Source organism: Felis catus, chromosome C2 (genome assembly GCF_018350175.1).
Source record: "Felis catus isolate Fca126 chromosome C2, F.catus_Fca126_mat1.0, whole genome shotgun sequence".
Classification (NCBI taxonomy): Eukaryota; Metazoa; Chordata; class Mammalia; order Carnivora; family Felidae; genus Felis; species Felis catus.
This window is the reverse complement of record NC_058376.1, coordinates 135,160,198-135,182,387: the sequence shown is the minus strand read 5'-3', so window position 1 is coordinate 135,182,387 and position 22,190 is coordinate 135,160,198. Positions and strand designations below refer to the sequence as shown.

Genomic DNA, 22,190 nt, shown 5'->3' with positions numbered 1-22,190 from the left:
TCCCCTTCAGCCACTTCTGAAGTCCCCCTACCTCTGTACTCCGTGCCCGTCACCTGTACGCCCGAGCCCCTCTCCCGCGGGGCCTTTGCGCCCTCCCCGCCTCGCCTGTCCCCCGGGTGCCCGCCCGCGACGCTCCCGACCTGCTCCCTTCTGAGGCTTTTGCGCGCGTGGGTGGTTGGTTAGTTTCCCCCGGCGCCCTCCCCCCCCCCCGCCCTGGCCCTCGCCCCCTCCTCCCCCGCACTTTCTCCCCCCCCCACCCCCCGCCGCCCCCAGCCAGTCGTGCCCCTCCTCCCGCCCCGCTCACTCTCGCACACCTGCCCCTGCCGCCCGCGCGCCGCGCGCTCCCCTCCCCGCCGAGGCGGCCGCTGCCAGGGAAGCCCCCTCTCCCCTCCCCTCCGCGCCCTCCCCGGCGCGCCTGGCGGCGGCCGGCGCTAGCCCTCGCGCGGCGCCCTGTTATTCTGGGTATTGTGTGTAATAAATGTCGGGCCGCCTCACTCTAATCAAGCTCATTACAAATTCTTGCGCGCCCTGGGCCGGAAATCGTGCGCTCCCCCACCCCCCCACCCCTTCCCTCACTCATTCACTAGTTACTTGTCTTTCTGCTTTTTAACTCGCCGCCCCCGCCCCCTCCCCCAATCCCGGCCCTCCAGCCCGGGTTTTAATCCCCATCCCTTTTCCGCCTTCTCCTTGCACCCTGCCCCCCCCCCCCCCGCCGCCTTCCTCCTCCGCTCCGCACCCCCTTCCTCCTCCTCTCCCTCCCCCCTCCGCCGCCGCCGCCGCCGCCGCCACTTTCTCGCTCGCTCCCGCTCCCCGGACGCGGCGGATGAGCCGGCCCCGCTGGGGAAGGGCTCGGGGCGGCGGCGGGCGGCCGGGAGGAGGCTGCGTGCTCGGGGCTGGGGCTGCGAGCGGGGTGATTTTGTATTAAAATGAGGAGGAGGAAGAAGCGGCAGCCACAGCGGCGGCGGCGGCAGCAGCGGCAGCAGCAGCGGCGGCAGGAGCAGCGGCGTAGAGGGCTGCAGCCCGGGCGGACGCGCGGAGCCGAGCTGGGCACGGCGGCGGCGGCGACAGCGGCCGGGATGAGTCAACTAATAATTTAATGGGGGCAGAGACGGCAGCGCGGGGGAGAGCGAGCGAGCGAGAGCGAGCGAGCGAGAGAGAGAGCAGCAGCCCCGTCCGGGGACTCGCGCTCACACGCACGCACACACACAAACACACACACACACACCTCTCCCTGTGCCACCCAGCAACAACCGGCCTCGTCACAACAACAGCAACAGCCGCCCTCTAGCCCGGCCCGGGGACCGAGCCTGAAGCCGGGGCGACTCCAAGGGACGCTTCCCACCCCTCCTCTTGCATTTCGGGAAACTCCTCATCAGTTTTGTTGGGGGTTTCTGGGCTTCTTTTTCCCCCCTAAGTCCCAGTGCCATTGTGGTGCTCGTTGTTTACCTCGGACTCGGGCTGAGTGAGAGCTCGGCGACTTTTTGGGGGGAGGGGGCGGGGAGTTCGTCGCTGCCGAGGCGGTGGAGGTGGCTGGGGGGGTGCCTTCAGATTCCCTCCCCCTCCCCCCAGACCCTCTTTCTCTCTCTCTCTCTCTCTACTCACTCGGCTCCCCAGGCGCTCGCAGCCCCGCGTCAATGGGCTGGGAGAGGGTCCTCGGGGCTGCTATCAGCGAGGGCCGAGTCAAAAGTGGCATTTCAGTGCCTTTCCGGGGCTCTTTCCGCGACCTTCTGCCCCCCACCCTCGCTGTTCCCCGGTAGATGCCCTCCTTGGGGGTGCGAGGCTGTGGGAAGAAAGTTTAAGGTTTGTTAATAACCAGTCGAAATTGTTGGGGGGGGGTGGGGGCCGTTGGAAGGGAGGCGAGGTGGCCTTCCTCTCCCCGCGTTCTCCGGGGTTATTGGAAAATAATACTGCAAGTGACAGCCAGAAGTAGACTTTCTGTCCTCACACCCAAGAACCAGAGCGAGCGGGAGGGAGGGAGGGAGGGGAGCGAGGGGACCTTTTTTTTTTTTTTTTTTTTTTTTTTTCCTTTTTGGAGACCTTGTCCGCAGTGGGTTTTTTTTTTTTTTTTCTTTCCTTTTTAAGAGAATCCTCAGTCACCACCTCGCCTCCCCAGCACCACCACAGTGCACGGCTCATAACGGGTTTTGCTTTGTTTTTACGATTTTCCCCCCAACGAATCACTTGTCAGATCAATTTTATCTTCTCCCTCCTCCCTACTTCCCACTCTCCCCTCCTCCCCCATCGAAAACCCCGTTCTCCGAGGTTAGACATTTTACAAACCATATATGTTGTTTTTCGAATTCTGATTTTTTTTTTTAACCCCCCTCTCCCATGGCTACTCTTCTAGACGTTTATTTCTGCCCTTCCCCCGCTTAGGGGGGCGGGGGTAGGGGAAGAGAAAATAATACAATTTCAGGGGAAGTCGCCTTCAGGTCTGCTGCTTTTTTTTTTTTTTTTTTTTAATTAAAAAAAAAAAGGACATAGAAAACATCAGTCTTGAACTTCTCTTCAAGAACCCGGGCTGCAAAGGAAATCTCCTTTGTTTTTGTTATTTATATGCTGTCAAGTTTTGAAGTGGTGAGTTTCAGGTCGGTTTTGCTAATTTCACTCAGTAAAACTGCAGTGTTTCTGTTTCTAGATAGTACTTTGCTTCTTTGTCTCTTTAAAAGGTCACAGTGAAAGCTTGGCCTGGATCGTGCCGGCCATATGGAATGGATAAGGGCACAATCTCTTAAAATGTGATTATGGGGTTCTGTGGGGGCAAGTGAGGTGATCCAGCAAGGAACTGGTTGAAAAAGATCCCACGTTGCAAAAAATAGGTTCTGGAAACCAGAATTTTGTGCTTTTCTTTTTTCCTTTTAGAGGAAATGATAGCAGTGTCTGAGTTCACGGTTTAATTCAGTAATGATCACATATAGACTTGTTTTAGAGAGAGGGAAACGGGGTTTCGAGAAAGTAACCTGCATTCTGTGTGCCAACCAGACTTTACACTAAAATGCGTTTTAAAATGTGTAACTCAAAAGAAAACTCTTAAGCCTGGCATCTGTTGAGACCTTAGTTAGTTCCCGTGCTGTCAGTCCAGCAGGCCCCTGAAGGCTGCTGTTTGCAAGACCAAACTGAGGTTTGGTGAACTTTAGCCTTGGGCATAGAGTTTAAATGAGTAAATTGGGTGTTTTATGTGCATGTAATTTTGCTTTATAATGTAAAGCTTTTTACAAGATGACTGAGTGTTTAATAGACTCTTATAGGTGGGTATTGGAAGGATAATTTTGCATGACCTATATGATGTTTTGATTGTCAATACATTAACTAAATTATAATCTATCACTTTCATTTGCTGTACAGCTTATAATGCTGTTAAGCCTCATGACTACTTAATATGTTTTGTAGCATTAACTTTGATGCTGTTGTCTACTCCCCCCACCCCCACCTTTTTTTCTCAAATTGCCCCACGGGTTAAGTATTTTCTTTTCAAATCATATGTTTTAAAATTCATCATCTGCTCTAGGGTAAGGCAACCAATTTCAGAAAAAGCAGCTCTGTATTATAATCCACACGAAACATTATAAACAGTGTTTTGAATAAGTTAATAATCATCGCTCTCTAATTTTGGCTTTAGACGGTAGTAGTCTAATATAATGGAGAAGAGTAATCTTGATAAAAAGTGGTTAAAAGAGGCACATTTATTGTTAATGAACCTCATAACCAAAAACAGATGGGACCTCGATCAAGGGTAAACCTTTAGTTCTCAGCGTGCCACCCTAGAGTACAAGGATAAATAGCCATTATTTCTCAAACTTTATAGTTCCTCAATTGGTATTCTTAAGGTTACTTTTACTTTTAAACCTGCAGATTACCATTGTTACTTCCCCCCTCCCACCCCAATTCACCTCTTTCCTTGATTATAATGAACAAAGTAATCTATGGTTAAACAGGCAAAAAATGTTTACAGAAAGGTCATGCTGATACAAGCTGGCTTTCAACAAACACAGATCTCAATAGCTTCTTTGGTGCAATATTTTTTTTTTTTAAGTACAAGATATGTTGAATTACCAGACAGCTGGAAGAAAGTGGTAATTATTATAGTCTCTTTGGCTTTCCTAAATATGATCCCCAACCCCTTAGTATTCGTGTGCTCCACACCTCAAGTCCCATGAAAGTTCATAAAATAATTCTACTAAATCTGTTCTTATCAGTTCCAGTTAAAAGTGTATTTTAGAAGTGACTTTGAGGTCATACTAATTGCTTTATTAGAAACTATGAAAATTGATGTCCAATGTACAATATAACTGAAAACAATGATCCGTTACACTTTTCCTAAAGTCAGTTAAGATGTTGACTTCACTGCATACTAAATGCAGTGACTGTGACTGTGTTTTACCAAAATCATCAAGATTTTTTTTTAAAGTGAGTTTAGCCCTTCAATCGAATGTGTATACACAAAGTATTTTCAAGTTTTTTTCTGGTGAACTTGTTAGCAGCATTCTATTACTGAGGGACGCCTAAATATTAACACTAAAACACATAAGTTGTAATGCTTTGGTACCTGAAATATTTGAAGAAAGCCTCCACCTTCCATTTTCTTAAGGGTGAAGGGATCCAATCACGTGTTTGAGCCAAGACTTGCCTAGGTCTTTAACAGCTCATGTAAGTCCTGAAAATGGAAAACTTGAAAAGTAGAAAACTTTTTCTGTGAATCAACCTGTAAAGCCAACGAAGAGTTTAAAAAGCAGATATTTAGTACCTTCTTTTTAATATAAGTATTTATTTTCCCTCATAAAAATTAAACTATGTAAAAATATAAACATACACATCAGGTCTAATTAATATTTTGGACTGTGATAATCTTCCCATTCTTGATTAAAGTGTTGCTATTGTGTTCTGTAATGAGTTTCTAATTTTTAAAAATTGGGAGTACATAAATATGGTATTTTCTTTTTAACTACACTGGTGGTAATTCTTGTTCTACAAGTAAGCCCATTTCCTCCAACTTAGTTTTGTTGGTAGGTGACAAATTGTGTTTTTATTCTAATGTGTGTTGCTACCGTCTCCACAAATTATTTTGTGAACTTGAATGGAAATGTAATACTGTGATCTAGAAATAGAATTAACATCTGCATTATATTATGTACCTAGTTAAGCAATTTTACAAGTATGTTATATTTGTGGAGAGAAATAGGGACAGAATATTTACTTGGTGTATCGTATATACATAGAGAGAGAGAGAGAGAGAGAGGAAGAGAGAGGAAGAGCTAGGGAGAGACCCCCACCCAATTATAACATGTCTTCTTTTTAAATTCTGGCAGGTGATCTTTAGAGGGTAACTGAGTATGGATCATTTGAACGAGGCAACTCAGGGGAAAGAACATTCAGAAATGTCTAACAATGTGAGCGATCCGAAGGGTCCACCAGCCAAGATTGCCCGCCTGGAGCAGAACGGGAGCCCGCTAGGAAGAGGAAGGCTTGGGAGCACAGGTGCAAAAATGCAGGGAGTGCCTTTAAAACACTCGGGCCATCTGATGAAAACCAACCTTAGGAAAGGTAAATACTTGGGAGCCCAATCCTGGAAAGCTGCAAGCCCTTGTGTCTACTCAAGGCCACTTTGTGTGGGGGTGGGAGAGGCAGAACATGTCTCTGTATGTCCTTTTCCTTGATTCTCTTTCTGATGTGAAATGAGTTGCATTCCAGGCTGCAGTGGCCGTCATGTTTGGAAAGTATAGGCTCTGTGCTTGAGTGCAGTACCTGAGTCTCCTATGTAGACTGCAGTCTTTGGCTGTTTGGGATGATAAGGACTGAGTTACATATAATGGCCTTCCTGACACAAGGCTTCCGTGGATAAGGTGTTGTGGTAGTAGAGAATATGTAGGTGGCTGTTGCTTAAACTAACCCTGATTGAGAATAAGACACTTAGATTGAGTACTGCTCTAGCTTTTTCAGAGGGTTACTAGCTGTGAGTCGTTTTCAGAGACCATGGGAACCTTACGTGATTCGATGGAAAAGTTTTGCGATATCCTTTTTTGTGGTTTGTTTTCTTAAGAGCAGATTTATTATTTACCAGTGAAAAACCTGATGATTCTAGGTCTCTGTTTCTGCTGCAGTTGAGTATTTTTGATAAAGGAAGGGCAGACTTAGGCAAGTTTATCGGGGGAAGCGTGTAACTGTGTGACTCCTTTCTACCAATTTTGTATTAAATTGATGAAGTTTAACAACTTTGTGTTCAGCACCGCTACTTGTGTAGATCAGTGCCTCTATGGGTAGAACGTGTGTGCCTCATAATGGTCTTTATTTTGTCTCTGAACAACTGTGCATAGGAGTCAGATTCTCCTTACATTTGCTAATAAGCCAAGGATAAAAATGCCATCTTTTAGCAACCAAGAATATTAAGTAGGTAAAGTTAGAAGGCAGAGGAATTTCATTGTGTTTGATGCATAACATTTATCATACAATCATTTATTTTTTTCTTGGTTTGGCGAAAACAAAGAATATATTGATCCTGAAATGAACAGACACAGCAGTCCGTATTGTTAGATCTTTATCTATTAAAAATGGAAAAACAGCACTTCAGCAAATTCTTTGGCCTCTACTCATGATTACCCTATTTATTGATTGTTTGCCAAGAATGTATGCATCTTAAGAAAGCCAGGGTAAGAGCATTAAAAATATAATTTATTACGGCTTTTCAAACTGAGTGCATTAATATTGTACTGTGAAGCACTGGGGCTCTATAAAAAAGACTTTCTGACGCCTGCAAACATATAAGTTCCATAAATTCCTAAATAGGAGATTTCAGCTGTCTCTGGTATTATGTGATATTTGCACAGCAAACTTTAATGCCAGGACAGTTTTAGACAAGGATTCTACAGACTTCACTGCTCCTTATGGCAGACGTGCTGTTTACACAGGCTCATAAACCTTCAGCAAAAGCTTCTAAGACTGCCTCCAGGTTTAAATCATGTGGTATTTTTAGCATTCAGCAGTGACCAGTGCACTCCCCTTTTAATGCTGGAAGGTTACGAAGTTGCTGTAGTTGGAAGTCTCGCCAAACACTAGCACTAATAATCAGACAGTTCAGAGAAGGCTCCTGTTCAGCGTTACTCCCAGTATCAGTAAGGCGACGGTGACAAGTTGGCTGGGAGGTTTAGCAGCTAGATTTGTAATTAAGTGATTCTGTTGCCCCTTATCAGTAGTCACCTTAATTATCTATAGGGTATCTCGAAATAAAATCCAGAGTAAATCCAGTATGTTTCAACAGTTTGCAAAAGCGACAGTTACTTTCATAGGTCTAAGGAGCATAGAGTATAGAACACGTCTGTATCATTCTATAAGAGGAAAAATCAATGCGTGTGTTTTTGTTGCACTAACCCAACTCTTTGAAGCCATCAGAACAGGGGGAGGAGAAACCAAAGTACAGTAATTTCACTTCCTGCTCAATTTTTTTTAAAACACTGCTTTCACAGTGACATATTTTTAAAATCCAGTTTAATTGTAGAAGGTTCTCAGCTTCAAACAACAAAATTACTAAAGCTTTTTGGTGGTGATGATGTGTTGTTGTTGTTGTTTTTTTTTCATCTTATTTTTCATGTGCATGGTTTCTGTTTGACAGGTGCTAGATAAAAATTGTGGCTGAGATGAGAAAGCACTACTTAAGAAAAAGAGGTTGGATGTTTTTGTTTATTTGTGTAGGAAATTTTGCCAAAGTACCTTCAAGCCAAGGAAGAAATCACCAGTTTGCATGTTGCTATTTTTGCTGTGGTCTTCCCAAGTCTTCTTCTGATCCCTGACAGGTTCTCTCTCTGGTATAAAACAGATGAATGAATGACAAGAATATTGGCAAGCTCTGTGGCTTGTTTTTCATGCCTAGCCTGTTGGGTACCTCCGAATGAGTTTGTGAGCTTTCCTAAGTAAACCTAAAGGGGTTTATTTGTCAGAGCTAGAATCTCTAGTGAACAGTTCGCTAAGGCTTTGGTGAAGATGCACATGTAGACAAATGTAGCTGTTTTACTGCCAGCTTTTGTTCAGCATAAACAAGAAAACAGAGCGTGTTGAAAGGGCATCGCTGGTGTCAGTAGGATATCCTGATTTTTAGCTCTGGTTGGTGTGTGCTAGAAATCTCTAGAAGTTGGGAGGATTGATTCTGGGAGTCCAGAGGGCAGAGCTTATAGAGGCATTAACGTTATAGGACTAATTGGGGATCCTGGGTGCCCTGTTAAAGTAACCCTTGTCATCATTTATGCTAAAGATGATACCCTCCTGGCAGTTTGCCACAGTACAGTTCAGACGCATCTGCTTTTAACCCTTTTCCGTATATCACTGGAAGTCTGACAGTGCGCTGCATAAACACCTTGAGGACTACAGCATTCCGTGATTTCAGTTTCTAGAAGCCTCTTTTCCAACAGTGGTGTGGCCTGTGCTTATTAATAATCGTCTGGCTACTGAGTTATTACATGGATTAAAGTAAATAGAGAACACATCAGATCTGTGCAGATTCCTTTATCCGAATCTGTTACTACGAGGCCAGTTTCCTTTTCTCTGTCTCCTAACCTGTCACAAAGATTGTTTATTTTAAGGGCAGGTGGTCACTGTGATGTCTTTTTAGTCAGGTAGATTAAATGAGTAGCCATAAAGATAAATCTTAATTATTTGCATTATGCACATATTGAAATCACATATTTTGAACATCAGTTTGGTTAAGTTTTGTGTTTCTTGTATGGAACTGTTAAGTAACGATCTTTAAAAAGGAAGAAAAATGCTAATAATTTTATAGTCAAAGATCCTCTGGGCACAAGCAGGAAAAGTTCAATATCAACAAAAGCATGTAGGAAGCGGGAAGGTGGGTTCCTTTGAAGACCAGTGTAGTGAGTTACATTTGCACACTGTATACCACTTCTGGGAGATCAGACAAGATACTTCTCTCTCGTCAGCATTATTATTTGATCAAAAAGGTAATTCTGCGTTAATTGACTTTGGAAAATAGACTGTTGAGATGAAAACAGAGCCCAAGTTACCTTAGGACCAAGTTCACATTCTAGTTAAATATTTCTCTTACAACTTCAAAACCTAAAAGAACGTACACGTTTGTGTGTGCGTGCTTGTATTTCTGTGCCCTGTGTGCCTGGGAAACACAGTCTCCCCTTCTCTCACTGTTGGGAAGATTTATTTTCATGGCTTAGTTTTTCCTCCCCCCGGATTGTGTATCTGAAGGCTGTCGGTTTGCGTCTCTCTTTCTCTGTCTCTTTGACAGGAACCATGCTACCAGTTTTCTGCGTGGTGGAACATTATGAAAATGCCATTGAATATGACTGCAAGGAGGAGCATGCGGAATTTGTGTTGGTGAGAAAGGATATGCTTTTCAACCAGCTGATAGAAATGGCATTGCTGTCTCTGGGTTATTCGCATAGCTCTGCTGCCCAGGCCAAAGGTAAATAATGCATCCGTGGGGTTGGAAAAATTGCTTGGCATCCTTTGTTTACTTTGCAGGGAAAGCACTGAATATTTTTATTCAAAGAACTGTAGCCTGTGTGTTGCACTCGTGCCTTATAGACTGTGGGTTTAAAAAATTGGCTTAATTCAGTTTGGTTTAGTTAACACACATTTTGCGCGTGTGGAATGTCGAGGTAGATTTTTTTTTTTTTAAATTACTTCAGCTGAATCATTAGTATGCTTATTGACCTTAATAATCTGCTCCACTGAGGACCCACAAGGAAGTGAGGAGCGTATTTGAGCAGATGGACTGTTGAGAGTCAATTTGCATTTATGACTGAATATCTAGTTCTGTTTCTTTTATTCTGTTTCTGATGGTTTTATGGGCTGTAAAGTATTTTTCAATGCTGATTCCCATTGCAATAGAGAATCTTATCTAAATCGTAAAGCCATTTAGAACTGGTTCAGCTATGTCTTATTAGAACTTCCTGTAAGTTAGGAAAATGTGGCCTGTGCATAGGTTTTATTGATGGGCTTTTATTTCCCAAATAATAAACAACCCTTCAGTCATTTACATAATTTTACAATTTGGAAAGCTAAGCTGTGAATATTTTCATTGACCTGCCTTTTAGAGGGAAGGGAATCATTCAAACAGAAATCACAGTATTGCTTGTGGTGGGGGCAGCGTAAAAAACAAGGACAACGACAACCTCCTGCTGGAAATATTATCTGAAGGGTACAATATTTAGTGATGTATTCTCTTTATCTGGAATAGGGCTAATCCAGGTCGGAAAGTGGAATCCAGTGCCACTATCTTATGTGACAGACGCCCCTGATGCTACGGTAGCAGATATGCTTCAAGACGTGTATCATGTGGTCACATTGAAAATTCAGTTACACAGGTGAGTCAGGACAGCAGTTCTAGGGCAGAACGTTTTCCGTGCCTGCTCTTTGGAAATAAAGCGTGTCTGGTCAGCCTTTGATGTGCATTTGCTGGGTGTTTCAGAAAGGTAAATCCAAACTGATTTCATGTTTTGCCCCTTCTGCTTTATTTTCCTAACTTCAGTGGATATTGAAAACCCGCTCCCCCCCCACCCCCAAATTTGTAGGTTTTATGCAGGATATCAAAAGACAAGACTTTTTATATTTAGTCAATTAAATGATGCATTACAAGAAGGCATTTTACATAAAGTTTACTTAAGAGAAAAATATTTTTGCATATCATGAACAGTGCCATCTGTGTACATTTTGTGAAAGAATGCCTTATTCACTATTGCCGCGATCTCATTTATTTATATATTTTTTTTTTACCATTTTAATTCGTATGAACGGAGTCACGAAAGGAAAACGGTTAATACGTTAATGCTTTTCACGATGGCTCGCGAGAAAGCAGTACACCTTAAATTGTCTTCCCAAGCGCATCAGAGCAGGAAGGTAGAAGTAACGTGAAAAAATAGCCACCACAGGCAGCTGATGTATAATTCATGCATCGATACAGCAGATGTGTTGTATAAAGTAATTAACTAATCGGAACAATCAGGAGACCGAGAGCAATCTCCAGATGCATCTGTTTGATGCGCAAAATGAAATCTGTCTGTCTTAAAGGAATGTTCTGCAGCGGGATGCAATCTTGTAATAATCCCCTTTCTAATCTATGTCTCAAATAGTTGCCCCAAACTAGAAGACTTGCCTCCCGAACAATGGTCGCACACCACAGTAAGGAATGCTCTGAAGGACTTACTGAAAGATATGAATCAGAGTTCGTTGGCCAAGGAGTGCCCCCTTTCACAGGTACTTAGCATAGCATGTAATAAATAATAAGCCATCATGGGCAGCCCTGATTTCAGGTTTGATGGGGCTCCATAGTCGAAAGCAACTGGTATCTGAAGCAGGTCTGTCAAAATTGCAAGGTGACTTGACCACTGGTGACTTGTAACAATATGCCTGATTTATTCTGGACGGCGCCGTTACGCTTTTTCTCCCTTGGGGAAAAGAGCAAAGGAGAAACAGCTCAGCAGAAGACTGCCTTAGCTTGTTTTTAGATTCCTCTTCTGAGTTCTCTGAGCATGGAAGCTGCATTCTCCTGAGTGTCCTTATGTAAGAGAGAGTAAAGGTTGTATAACCTCCAGGAACCTTTGGTGAGCGCGAGTGGCAGTGTAAGTGTTAATGGAAAACTTCGCCATGCTACCTCAATTAAAAAAAAAAAAAAAAGAGGACAGTTTCTAGATATTTTATCCGTTACAAAAAAAGGAGGAAAAAAAGCATTTCGTATAAACAATCATAAAAATAAGAAGTTTCTTCCCTGTAACTAAAGGTTGAGTGGTGCTCGGGGTTTTGTCACCAGTTCTGTGGCATTGGTTTACTTGTTTTGCTTTGTTCTTTGGTGGAATTTTATTTTTTCCTCTGAGATTCCTTCATGTTATCAGAGACTCTTGAAATGAGACAAAGATTTATTATTGTATTTGATATTTTAGAATGAATTTTGGTGAAGCGTAACTAAAACTCTAGATGGAGACTGCCCCTTTTTCTAAATTTCAAACCAAACATTTTTGATCACGCTTGGCTGATTTCACATAAGAAAGGGTGCTGTGAACCTGCTCTTCATGGGCTGCTTGTGTAGTCGCTACCTAATTGTGTCAAGATGCCATCCCCCGGTGTCAAACCCGACGTGAGGTCATCCCGTGATCTAGTATGATTCAAGTACGATCCGACGAGATTTTTACCCCGTTTTGAAGTTTTTCTTTTATGTCACGTTCAGAATGTAATCCTGAGTGTTAGTCTGTCAGTCACTTGAATGTGAACCTTATGACTCTGCTATAGACATTTCTGCTCTTGAGATCTTCTCAAAATATACTTCCAGTGTGATGCTCGTGAAGGTACTGGTACCTTCAGAAGGAAGCTTGCGGGCTTTTGTGCTACTGTCTTATGGAAACTCCATGTATCCCAGGTTGCTGCATTACAGTCCATCGGCTTTACTTTGATATTTGTTAACGATTATAGGAGTGAAGCAAGTGAATTAAATTTATAGTTAATTATGGCTTTCTATATTATAAGGTAAGCTGTAGCCATAGGTAAAAAAATTTTCATGTTGCAGGTGTCAGTTTCTTGGAATTCAGGGCAAATTCTTTTTGTCATTTAGCTTATTTCCTTCTATCTTCCCTCTCTCACCCTTGGAGTAGAGAGGATGTGCTCACCCTTGGAGTAGGGAGGATGTGAATTTATAACCATCGAATAAAAGTAATTTAAATTAATTAAACACAGTTAAATCAATAGGATGATATAATGAAGCAGGTGACTCTTACATCTGGGACTTTGGGTTTCGCAGACAACTCCAGATAATGTCACTTGGTTACTAGCATTTGAAAATTTGAAATGGCCTAGAAATAAACTTTTTTAGAATTCAAAGTTAAGACCTACATAGCCCCAGTATGTTGCTAAATGTCCCATTGATTTTGGAAGGAAATTCAGGCAACGATTTCAGGCATTTACTGTGAAGTGGAGAAGAGAATGCTAGTACAAGTATTTATTGATATAAGCAGTGAGAACTGATTGTTCAGTGACATCAACATTCAGCCAGTAAACTCTACCTCACTATAGCCTGTAAATATAATTGTGAACGTACTTAATGTTATCATGGGAAATGAATTGAATACAGACAATTATAACATTAAACAGAATGACCAAATGAAATTCGGGGCTTGGTTTTGGAGTCCTCCGTTGGTGAACTTCTGTGGAGACGCGTTTAGGAGAACATGTGGCTGTGTGTAAGCTGGATCCCCTGCTGTAATCGTGAAGTGGTGAAACCAGGCTGTAACTTCAACATCAGTTGTAATTATTGTTGTCCTTTCTTTAAAAATATCTTTCGAAAAAACTACGTGTGGTTTACCAGTGGCAACAGATATTTGAGATCAATTTAATGCTTAATATGAAAAAAATGCAACCTGTTCTTTAAATGAGGGGGTTATTTCTCTCTCTAGAATGAGTCCATGGATCGTAATACTTTATTTGGAACGTTGTAATAATGAACTGGTTTCCCTTTGCTTCTTTATTTTCTTTTCTGTCATAAGTTATTAAAGAAGAGAAAACCAGGCTCTGTAAGGCCTTAGCCCAAAATATATGCTGAGCTTGGCGAAACAACTCTTTCTCTCCCCTGTGGTTGAGATACAGCGATGAAGATGGCATTGTGAAAAATGCCTTGCAAGTAAATATTGCCTCAGTTTTACACAAAATGGAACCTGACGTGAAGAAACACTCGTGTTAAGACTTGTTTAGCCCCCCTCCCCCGCCTGTGGAGTTTTCATCTACTTGCTTGAGAATTTTGAGTATAAAAGTCTAGCATGCACATTTTGCTGTACGTTGAGAGTTTTGTTTACTATGATAAAATACCTCAATAGCAAGTATAGCTACAGGGCCCCTTAATATTATGCTTAGCAGAATGTCCAGCCTATGGACGACCCTAGGTTGACTCCCTTTACAGAGTAGAGTCCAGGAGGGAAAACCAATGGGAATCCAGCAGGAATGTGCTTGGGGTGCCTGAGAAGCCTTGCCTCCAGTGCTCTTAGGAGGATTGCCCCACACTTGCTAGACAGATGTCCTTGGAATATTCAAAACTAGGTTTTTATTGTACCCAGACTCTTCCTTGGACAGATGAAGAAGCCAGTGAGCCTAGAGGTTAGTCAAAACACTGGTTAGTGTCTGACCCCAAAATCCTTTCCCAATGATAAATTTTAGAGTGTGTTGATTTTAAAATGCACACTTAATGTTTTTGTGCAATAATGTGTGATAATATTTGCAAGGTTTTCTCCAGCTGCAGAAATTCCATAAGGGTGCATGTGGTTTGATTTATAACTATGCCTTTATTTCTGTGACTGCTTTCCTAAATCATGAATCTGCCCAAATAGATTGACATCCATCTATTACGTTTTTGTACCACGTGTTTATTTTTGTAAAAACATGCTAAGATGCAAACACTTGGCTCCTTATGGAGCCGAAGTCGATCGCTTTCTTGGTCGCTTTCTTGTTACTTTTACTTTTTTCAGTGGATGTGGTTGGATAAGGTGGGCGTTGTATTCTGAACTGCAAGTAAGAAGGAGAGAATCAATCTGGCTTGGGGACAAGAAAGCCTGTGGTCATAAGAACACTGAGTGTATGGATTCGGGAGGTAAATGGGAACTTAAAAAGAAGTAAACATTTGATTTATAATAAAACATTTCATTTTCATTTTAGTTTTCCCTCAGGTTTTAGAAATTGAACTTAAGCACTGGATAAATATATATACATTCAGTATAAGGATACATTCATTTTGTTAAAAGGTCAATGATTACTTCTCCCAGCCTAACTAATGTCTTTCTTCTAAAAATGTTTAGATCAGATATTCCTGAGAAATTATAATCTGATACGTGCATTTTTACCACCCCTACCCCATCACACACACACACACACACACACACACACACACTCACACACTCACCCATCACGACTTTCACATTGTTAAGGGATTGGATTACTATTTCCTTTCTTGCCTAGAGATCAGTAGCTCCAGGCCCTAGTCCTACACGTAGTAAGTGAAAAGCATCATTTTTATTTTCAAGTAGCAAAATATATATAAAATGTATTTAAGTTTGAATGTTTCATTTATTTTTTTATATGAAATTTATTGTCAAATTGGTTTCCATACAACACCCAGCGCTCATCCCAACAGGTGCCCTCCTCAATACCCATCACCCACCCTCCCCTCCCTCCTAAGAATGTTTCATTTAGAAGTTGTATTGAATAAAATCATCTTTCCTTTTCCTGAGAGCATCTAAGATCTAATATATGTCAGACTTTCTGTTAGGTATTGGTAGGACAGGTAAACCTGCCCTCCTGAAGCTTACCATTTGATCATGCTGATTCTATGAAACTTGACAGTCACTGCCGTAAGCATCTAATAGACCTCTGTGCTCAGTTGATTTTCAGTCTATATGATGCATAGCACCAGAGCAACAACTTAAAAATCCATATCAGTTATACTGTAAATACGTGTTTTTTAAATTGCACTTGCATTATTGTTTCATAATTTTTAGACTGAAATGACACTTTTGAAAATTTGTAAATAAGCATTAATAATCACTCTATAGAGGGAGCACCTGGGTGGCTTAGTCGGTTAAGCGTCTGACTTCGGCTCAGGTCATGGTCTCCTGGTCAGTGAGTTCGAGTCCCGTGTCGGGCCCTGTGCTGACAGCCTGGATCCTGCTTCGGATTCTGTGTGTGTGTCTCTCTCTCCCCCTCCTCCACTCACGCTTTGTCTCTCTCTCTCTCTGTCTCTCAAAAATAATAAACACTTAAAAAAATGTTTAAAAAATCACTCTCTAGACAGCACCCAACATCAATATTCATATATTGTATTTCATCTGAGAGTCTAACCCTATGAAATTTATTCACATGTTCACATACTTAACTCATTCAAAACTATGTATTGGCAGTCTGCTGTGTGACAGGCTTCCTGTTTTCTATGTGGTAATAAGGATGATACACCTTCATAAGTGAAATAATAATTTTTATTTAGTGCTTTTGATGTAGGATGGGCAAGTCCATCACCCTGAGTGGAATATAGTTTGTGTTGTACTCACAGTGGAGGAACCCGAGGCAGCGTTTAAATGAGTCTCATGGTTACATAGCTGCTAAAGCAGAGGAGAGAGAATTCACACCCAGAGCCTGTGAGCTTAACCAAATATCCTTCTTGGTCATATATAGATGAAAGATTTTTTTTAAGGCTTTCTCAAATTAATTTGATGCGTTTTGTAAAATACTTCCATTTCCCTGAAGTACTGGTAACTACTTACAGTTTTCCAATCACATTTATTCTCATTGCTGAAATTTTGGTTTAGCAGATGTGTTTTGATTTTGTTGTTTGCACGTTGACTTGCTTTGAAAGTATTATTGTTTCATGCCCCTAGTTTAGAAGTGAGAGGGTAGTTTAGAGCACAGGGACTAACTTCTGGGAGACGGGTGTTTTGGAGGTTCCGAAAGGCTTGAGTTTACTAGCTCTATGGCAGTCACTTCCTCCCCCCATCCTGTCACATCCATCTGGATCAATAGGTATAATTGAGCTAATAGGCCTTTATTTTGAACCCCAAGACAATGTTAGGAATTTGCATTGGAAATAGTGGGCACTTTAATTTCTTGAGTCTATTTGCAAGTATAGACCTTCCTCAGCCACTGGCCTGATATGATAGATGAGGATATAACTGCCCAACTCCATTTAAAAATAGAGCATTTCCTGTTTGAGATGTGCTTGTAGGTTTTTGTACTTGCCCTTTCCTGATATAATACATAAATCTTATTGGATACATAAACTTTTTTAAATTCTAGGACTTTTCCCAGTCCTTACCCTACTGACCGTGGGTATCCAAGGTTATGAACGTCTGCTTTGCCAGGCGCTGAAGTACTTGATACTGATTGGATTTTACTACCATTTTCAGCAATGAGATTCATAACGGAAATGGTAAACCAGTCTTATATGGGTAGTAGTGTGAATTGCTACTTATTTTTTTCTGCCTTCCTATTGGAACTAGTTATTCTTCATTCTCTTTGAACTTAGTCATCTGCTCTGTGTTAATATTATAATGTATAGAATTTACAATAGAAGAATAAAAATGTACTCCAAATTGCAAGTTTTCCTAAGTCTCATATAGCAGGCTCATTTTTAGCTGATTTAGATACATAAGGATTTTACTGTAGCTTGATGTTAGCTCTCTGTAACCTTTCAGATATATTAATCAAAAAAGCCAAACTTAATAAAGCATCTAACTTAAAATGGATTGATCTCAAATATTTTATAGCTGCTATCTTTTCACAATAGTAAAACATAAAAGAGTTTAAACCATGCCAATTTAGAGAGTGCTTAACAACGTGTAAGTACTTCATTTTCACTTAATAGATTTTTACCTGTGCTTTGTTTTAGATCTGAACAGGTTTCCTTTGACCTCAAAATCACTAATGCAAGGAAAATTACCATATCATGAGAGCATTTCCCCTATTTTTTTTTTTCTGACTTGCAGAATAATAAATACTGCCAAGGTTGAGGAGTATAGACCTGGCCTGGAAAAAAGCCTATTAAATGCTATTTTCTAATTTTTTTTTAAGTTAACCGAATCATGCTAATAAATCTGATTTTCTTGCTAAAACAGAGCTAGTTTTAGAGTGCTTTTGAGTGTCTTTTTTTTTTGCAACTACTACTTAAATTTCAAGTTGGGCTCTGTCTGGACTTGCTTTTTAAACCTGCTTTATTTCGTGTCAGATTTGGCCAGACTCGTAAACAAATAAACAAAAGACCTTAAATTCGGAATAATCAAAACAAATAGATACACGCACCCAATTTTTTTTTTCCTGTTTCATTGGAAACTGCTCGATCATAACGTGTTCGGAGTATAAAAAACATAAGAGAGCCTTTAACATAACAGGAGAGAGCCTCAGCCCGGCTCTGCGGCTCATTGCCAATTGAAGTAAGGAACGCTCCGGCTGTTGGGACTTTTAAATCTAGACTTAAAAGTTATTTGTTCTGTTTAGCATTTTTAAAACGATTCTATTAGGAATTGTATGTGCTTCAGTTTTAATTTTAACTCATAATGATTGTAAAGCACCCTGGGATGCTTGCATGAAGGGCGCTTCAGAAATGTAAGATTGTATTGTGTTCTAATATGCAGTATTATTATGGGGTGCTGGAGTTTCATCACGGACAATTCATAAGGTTGCAGAATTCTTCATTGAAGGTAGCTGACATCTTTCAGACATCCTTCAGTAGTCTTTTTTTTTTCTTTTATTTTTACTCTAAAACTTTGTCCTCTTTAGCCATCATCGTTTTCTTTACTTTCTTCTTTAAAAAAAAATATTATCTTTATTGCAGTATTTTCCCATAAAAATGCTAATCTAATTTACTTTCCTCAGAGGGGTTAAAGGTGCAAACCACATGATAGGTTGAAAGTTAAGAAAAGATTAACGCTTTGTTAGCACCCTTTGAGATCACATTTTCACTTCATCCTTGGGTACCACTGATTGTCCTAGGCTTGTCCCTTTCTACTGTCAATCCCAGGCAGCCTTTATTCCCAGGCAGTTAAAAAATGTGGAGCTGGGGCGCCTGGGTGGCGCAGTCGGTTAAGCGTCCGACTTCAGCCAGGTCACGATCTCGCGGTCCGTGAGTTCGAGCCCCGCGTCGGGCTCTGGGCTGATGGCTCAGAGCCTGGAGCCTGTTTCCGATTCTGTGTCTCCCTCTCTCTCTGCCCCTCCCCCGTTCATGCTCTGTCTTTCTCTGTCCCAAAAATAAATAAACGTTGAAAAAAAAATTTTTTTTAAAAATGTGGAGCTACCTGAAGCAAGTATTAACTTTATGAAACGACACAATAGAATTTCCAGATGTGTTGAAACTCCTGGGTTATGATAACATAGGACAGAGCCTAATTTCGTTTTCTTTTTATTTCTTAATGGAACTATTTCTTGGTGTGATATATTTCTTTAGCAACTTCATTCTGTCACTTTTTATGGGAGTCTTTGCGTGTCATTGCTCTTTGCCATCACTTTAATTAGTGAGCTTGTACCATTCATTACCTAGGAGTCAAGAATGTGAGCTCTGTCATTACTAGCTCTGTCAGCTCTGGGAAGTGACTCTCCATGCCTCAATTTCCTCATCTATAAAGTAGGAAGATAATAGCACCAATTTTTCAGGATTGTTATGAGAATTACGTGAAATACTACTTGTTAAACATTTGGAACATTGCTCAGTTCTAAAGCGTACAATAACTTTGGCTGTTTTTCTACAACATGATGATTGAGAGGTTGCAATTACACGTGGGGATGCTGTATAGTCATCTAAGAAACTGCTGCTCCAAAGAAGATTTTGATGCAGACTTTTTATGGAAACAACCAAGAACTTTTCACATGTGGAAAAAGCAGAGGACTGTGTTACAGTCCATTCTCACCTGTGAGGGGCACTTTTAGCATCATCCTTTGAATCATTATAAATTTCCCACGTATTTTTATTTATTTTTAAAAATTTTTTTTTCAACTTTTTTTTTTTATTTATTTTTGGGACAGAGAGAGACAGAGCATGAACGGGGGAGGGGCAGAGAGAGAGGGAGACACAGAATCGGAAACAGGCTCCAGGCTCCGAGCCATCAGCCCAGAGCCTGACATGGGGCTCGAACTCACGGACCGCGAGATCGTGACCTGGCTGAAGTCGGACACTTAACCGACTGCGCCACCCAGGCGCCCCTCCCACGTATTTTTAAATGGAAGTGGGGAAAGGCTCAAACCTTGCACTTTAAATAGGTCCATTTGCAAGTTAAGCAAATAAGGTACCTTAGATTAGACAGTGTCCAAAAAGCATAAAGATGCCTCAGGGGACTGTCCTGTGGGTGGGAGCCTGTCTCGTGTCCTTTCGTGAACTCCCCTCACCCCCACTCCCTGCACTCAGGGCTCCATCCTGCCTTTGCGCACCCATCATAGTACTTTCCATGCTGTTCTGAGATTATGTGCAGACTAACTAGGCTCGCCTTACCTTGTGATTAACTGTCACAAAGGGACTAAGTTTGATTCATCACCACAGTTGTAAATCCTGGCACACAGTAGGATCTCAGGAATATTTATGAAGCTGATGCCTCATAGGCTTTTTGCCGTGTTAATTTCATGAACCAATAAACTATGTCAGTGGTTTTATTAGTAGTTTATAGATACTCTGATCTATAATATCCTACTGTACAAAATATTTCTCCTGTTACACTTCTGAATTTTTAGTTTATCTGAGAGCAAATTGTGAATTTTTCTGTAAGGAAATCTACTGATACTCCAAGCTGTCTTGTATTTTTGCTTATGTTATAATGTTCTTGAATATATGTACAAATTTACATGTTTGTAAGCAGAACAGTGGCCTTGGAGATACAAGGGACCCAGAGATGTAAAATATGCTGCAAAAGATCTAATTATATGTCACTGTTAAGCACAGCCTTTTAACGATATATTTATATGCATCTCTGAAATTTTTCTTCCCTATCAAACATATATTTCAGCATGGCTAATACTTTTCATTTTGGGTCAATTGTGTTATATTTGAGATCCATGCTTTTTTACTGTTAGTTCCATTTGTCCATTTCTCGTGTTTCAAAATAATGTAAAGAAGGAAAATTTCGATAGCACAGTCCATTGATTTATATTCAAAGATGCTGATGCTGCCAACATAGAAATGCTAACAGTCAGTACCACCCCATATGGGCTCACAATGTCCATTCCTCAATTGATGTTCTAAAGTCCACATTTGGCATTGGAGACTCTGTATAGGGCTATAAACACATAATGTGTAAAAGTCCACTGTATAAAGGCCCAGAATCACCTGAATTTAGGGAGAGCTGCAAGTGTAGATAACTGTTCAGCCATTCCAGAATGGGCCCCAGGGACCCGGCTTGTCCACCCTTCTGCATGAGCACCAGCTCAGCCTGGAGCACATACCTCCAGTGATGGACGGGGCACATTATCTCTCGATGTCCAACCTGTGCAACATTTTTACTGTTTCACTATAACTCCTAAAGAGGTGATTACCAGAATATGGCAGTTTCCAAAACTGTGAAGCATTTTCATAATATTGATAAAGACGAGCCAGATTAATTTGATTTTCCTCTGTGACCTATTCCAGAGGTGACATTGGTTTATCTTTATTGAGTAGACATAGAAAGTCTTGGTTAACAACTAACAGTAACTTAAAAACACTTAAAAACAGAAATCAAGGCATGATTTAGCTCTTAGTCTCCTGTGAAATCTTGGATCAGATATGAGGGGATCCATCAACTCTGTGATAGGCTTCTGAGGATTTGTGCAGACCCAGAAATTATAAGTTACTTTTGGGAGTGTATGTGGAGAGACCTTCCACAGGTTTCATGAGATTCCCAAAGAGAGTTTTGTCATTCCATAAAAAAGCTAAATTCTGGGCTGTCTTTTCTCCCCAAGTTTTAGGCAGTCTGGCTTAAAGATCTTAATAGTGTTCATATGAAGAAAGAATGCAGAGAAGGATTATAAAATCTGTAAAGAGTTACAGAGCCTAATTCTAGTACAGTTGACCTTTGAACAACACAGGGTTGGGGACACTGACCCCCTGCATAGTCAAAAATCCACGTACAACTTTTGACTTCTTAGAAACTTAACTACTAACAGCCTACTGTTGACCAGAAGCCCTACAGATAACATATAAGTTGATTAACACATATTTGTATGTTACACGTATTATTTACTATATTCTTACAATAAAATAAGCTAGAGGAAAGAAAATGTTAAGAAAATCATGAAGAAGAGAAAATGCATTACTGTACTGTAAAAAAGTCTGCATATAAGTGGACCCATGCAGTTCAAACCTATGTTGTTCAAGGGTCAACTGTATTTACTTTTGAAAAAATGGATTCTACTTCAGTCCTTTTACTCCGTGGCTTAAAGTTTTTCAGAATGCTTTATTTAGGACCCCTGGCATTTAACACAAATTTGTTACTTTTTCTTGTGCTGTGTCTAAGTACAGATACTAGAAGTTGTAATCTCCATAGAGGATGAGAGATTTAATTATGCAAGGACCATCAGAGAAAGAATAAGCAAGCATTCCTCAAATTGCCAAGTTGGTGCAGACCACTTAAAATTTAGAATCTTAGGAAACGATTTTTGCAGTAAAATAAGTCATTGGATTTAGATTAATCTAATGAAAAGCTCGTGAAAATTCTTTTTGGAGTAGGATAATGTTTAATGTATAATGATGGGTGTAT

General features: G+C 41.0%; 1 protein-coding gene across 9 annotated transcripts in view; it reads left to right on the top strand.

Annotated features, from left to right (window-relative positions):
• SATB1 (SATB homeobox 1) overlaps positions 1-22,190 on the top strand; it is a 101,076-nt gene that overhangs the window by 18,836 nt on the left and 60,050 nt on the right. For 4 of the 9 annotated variants that reach the window (XM_023260589.2, XM_019810754.3, XM_019810756.3 and 1 more), the window contains exons 2-5: positions 5,307-5,541; positions 9,242-9,418; positions 10,196-10,322; positions 11,088-11,211. In XM_023260589.2, coding sequence (XP_023116357.1) covers positions 5,331-5,541; positions 9,242-9,418; positions 10,196-10,322; positions 11,088-11,211 — 639 coding nt within the window. In that variant the 5' untranslated portion in view covers positions 5,307-5,330. Of the gene's footprint in view, positions 1-777; positions 1,801-2,033; positions 2,589-5,306; positions 5,542-9,241; positions 9,419-10,195; positions 10,323-11,087; positions 11,212-22,190 lie in introns of those variants that run through there. The other 5 variants (XM_011286214.4, XM_011286213.4, XM_011286212.4 and 2 more) reach the window with 3 other exon arrangements.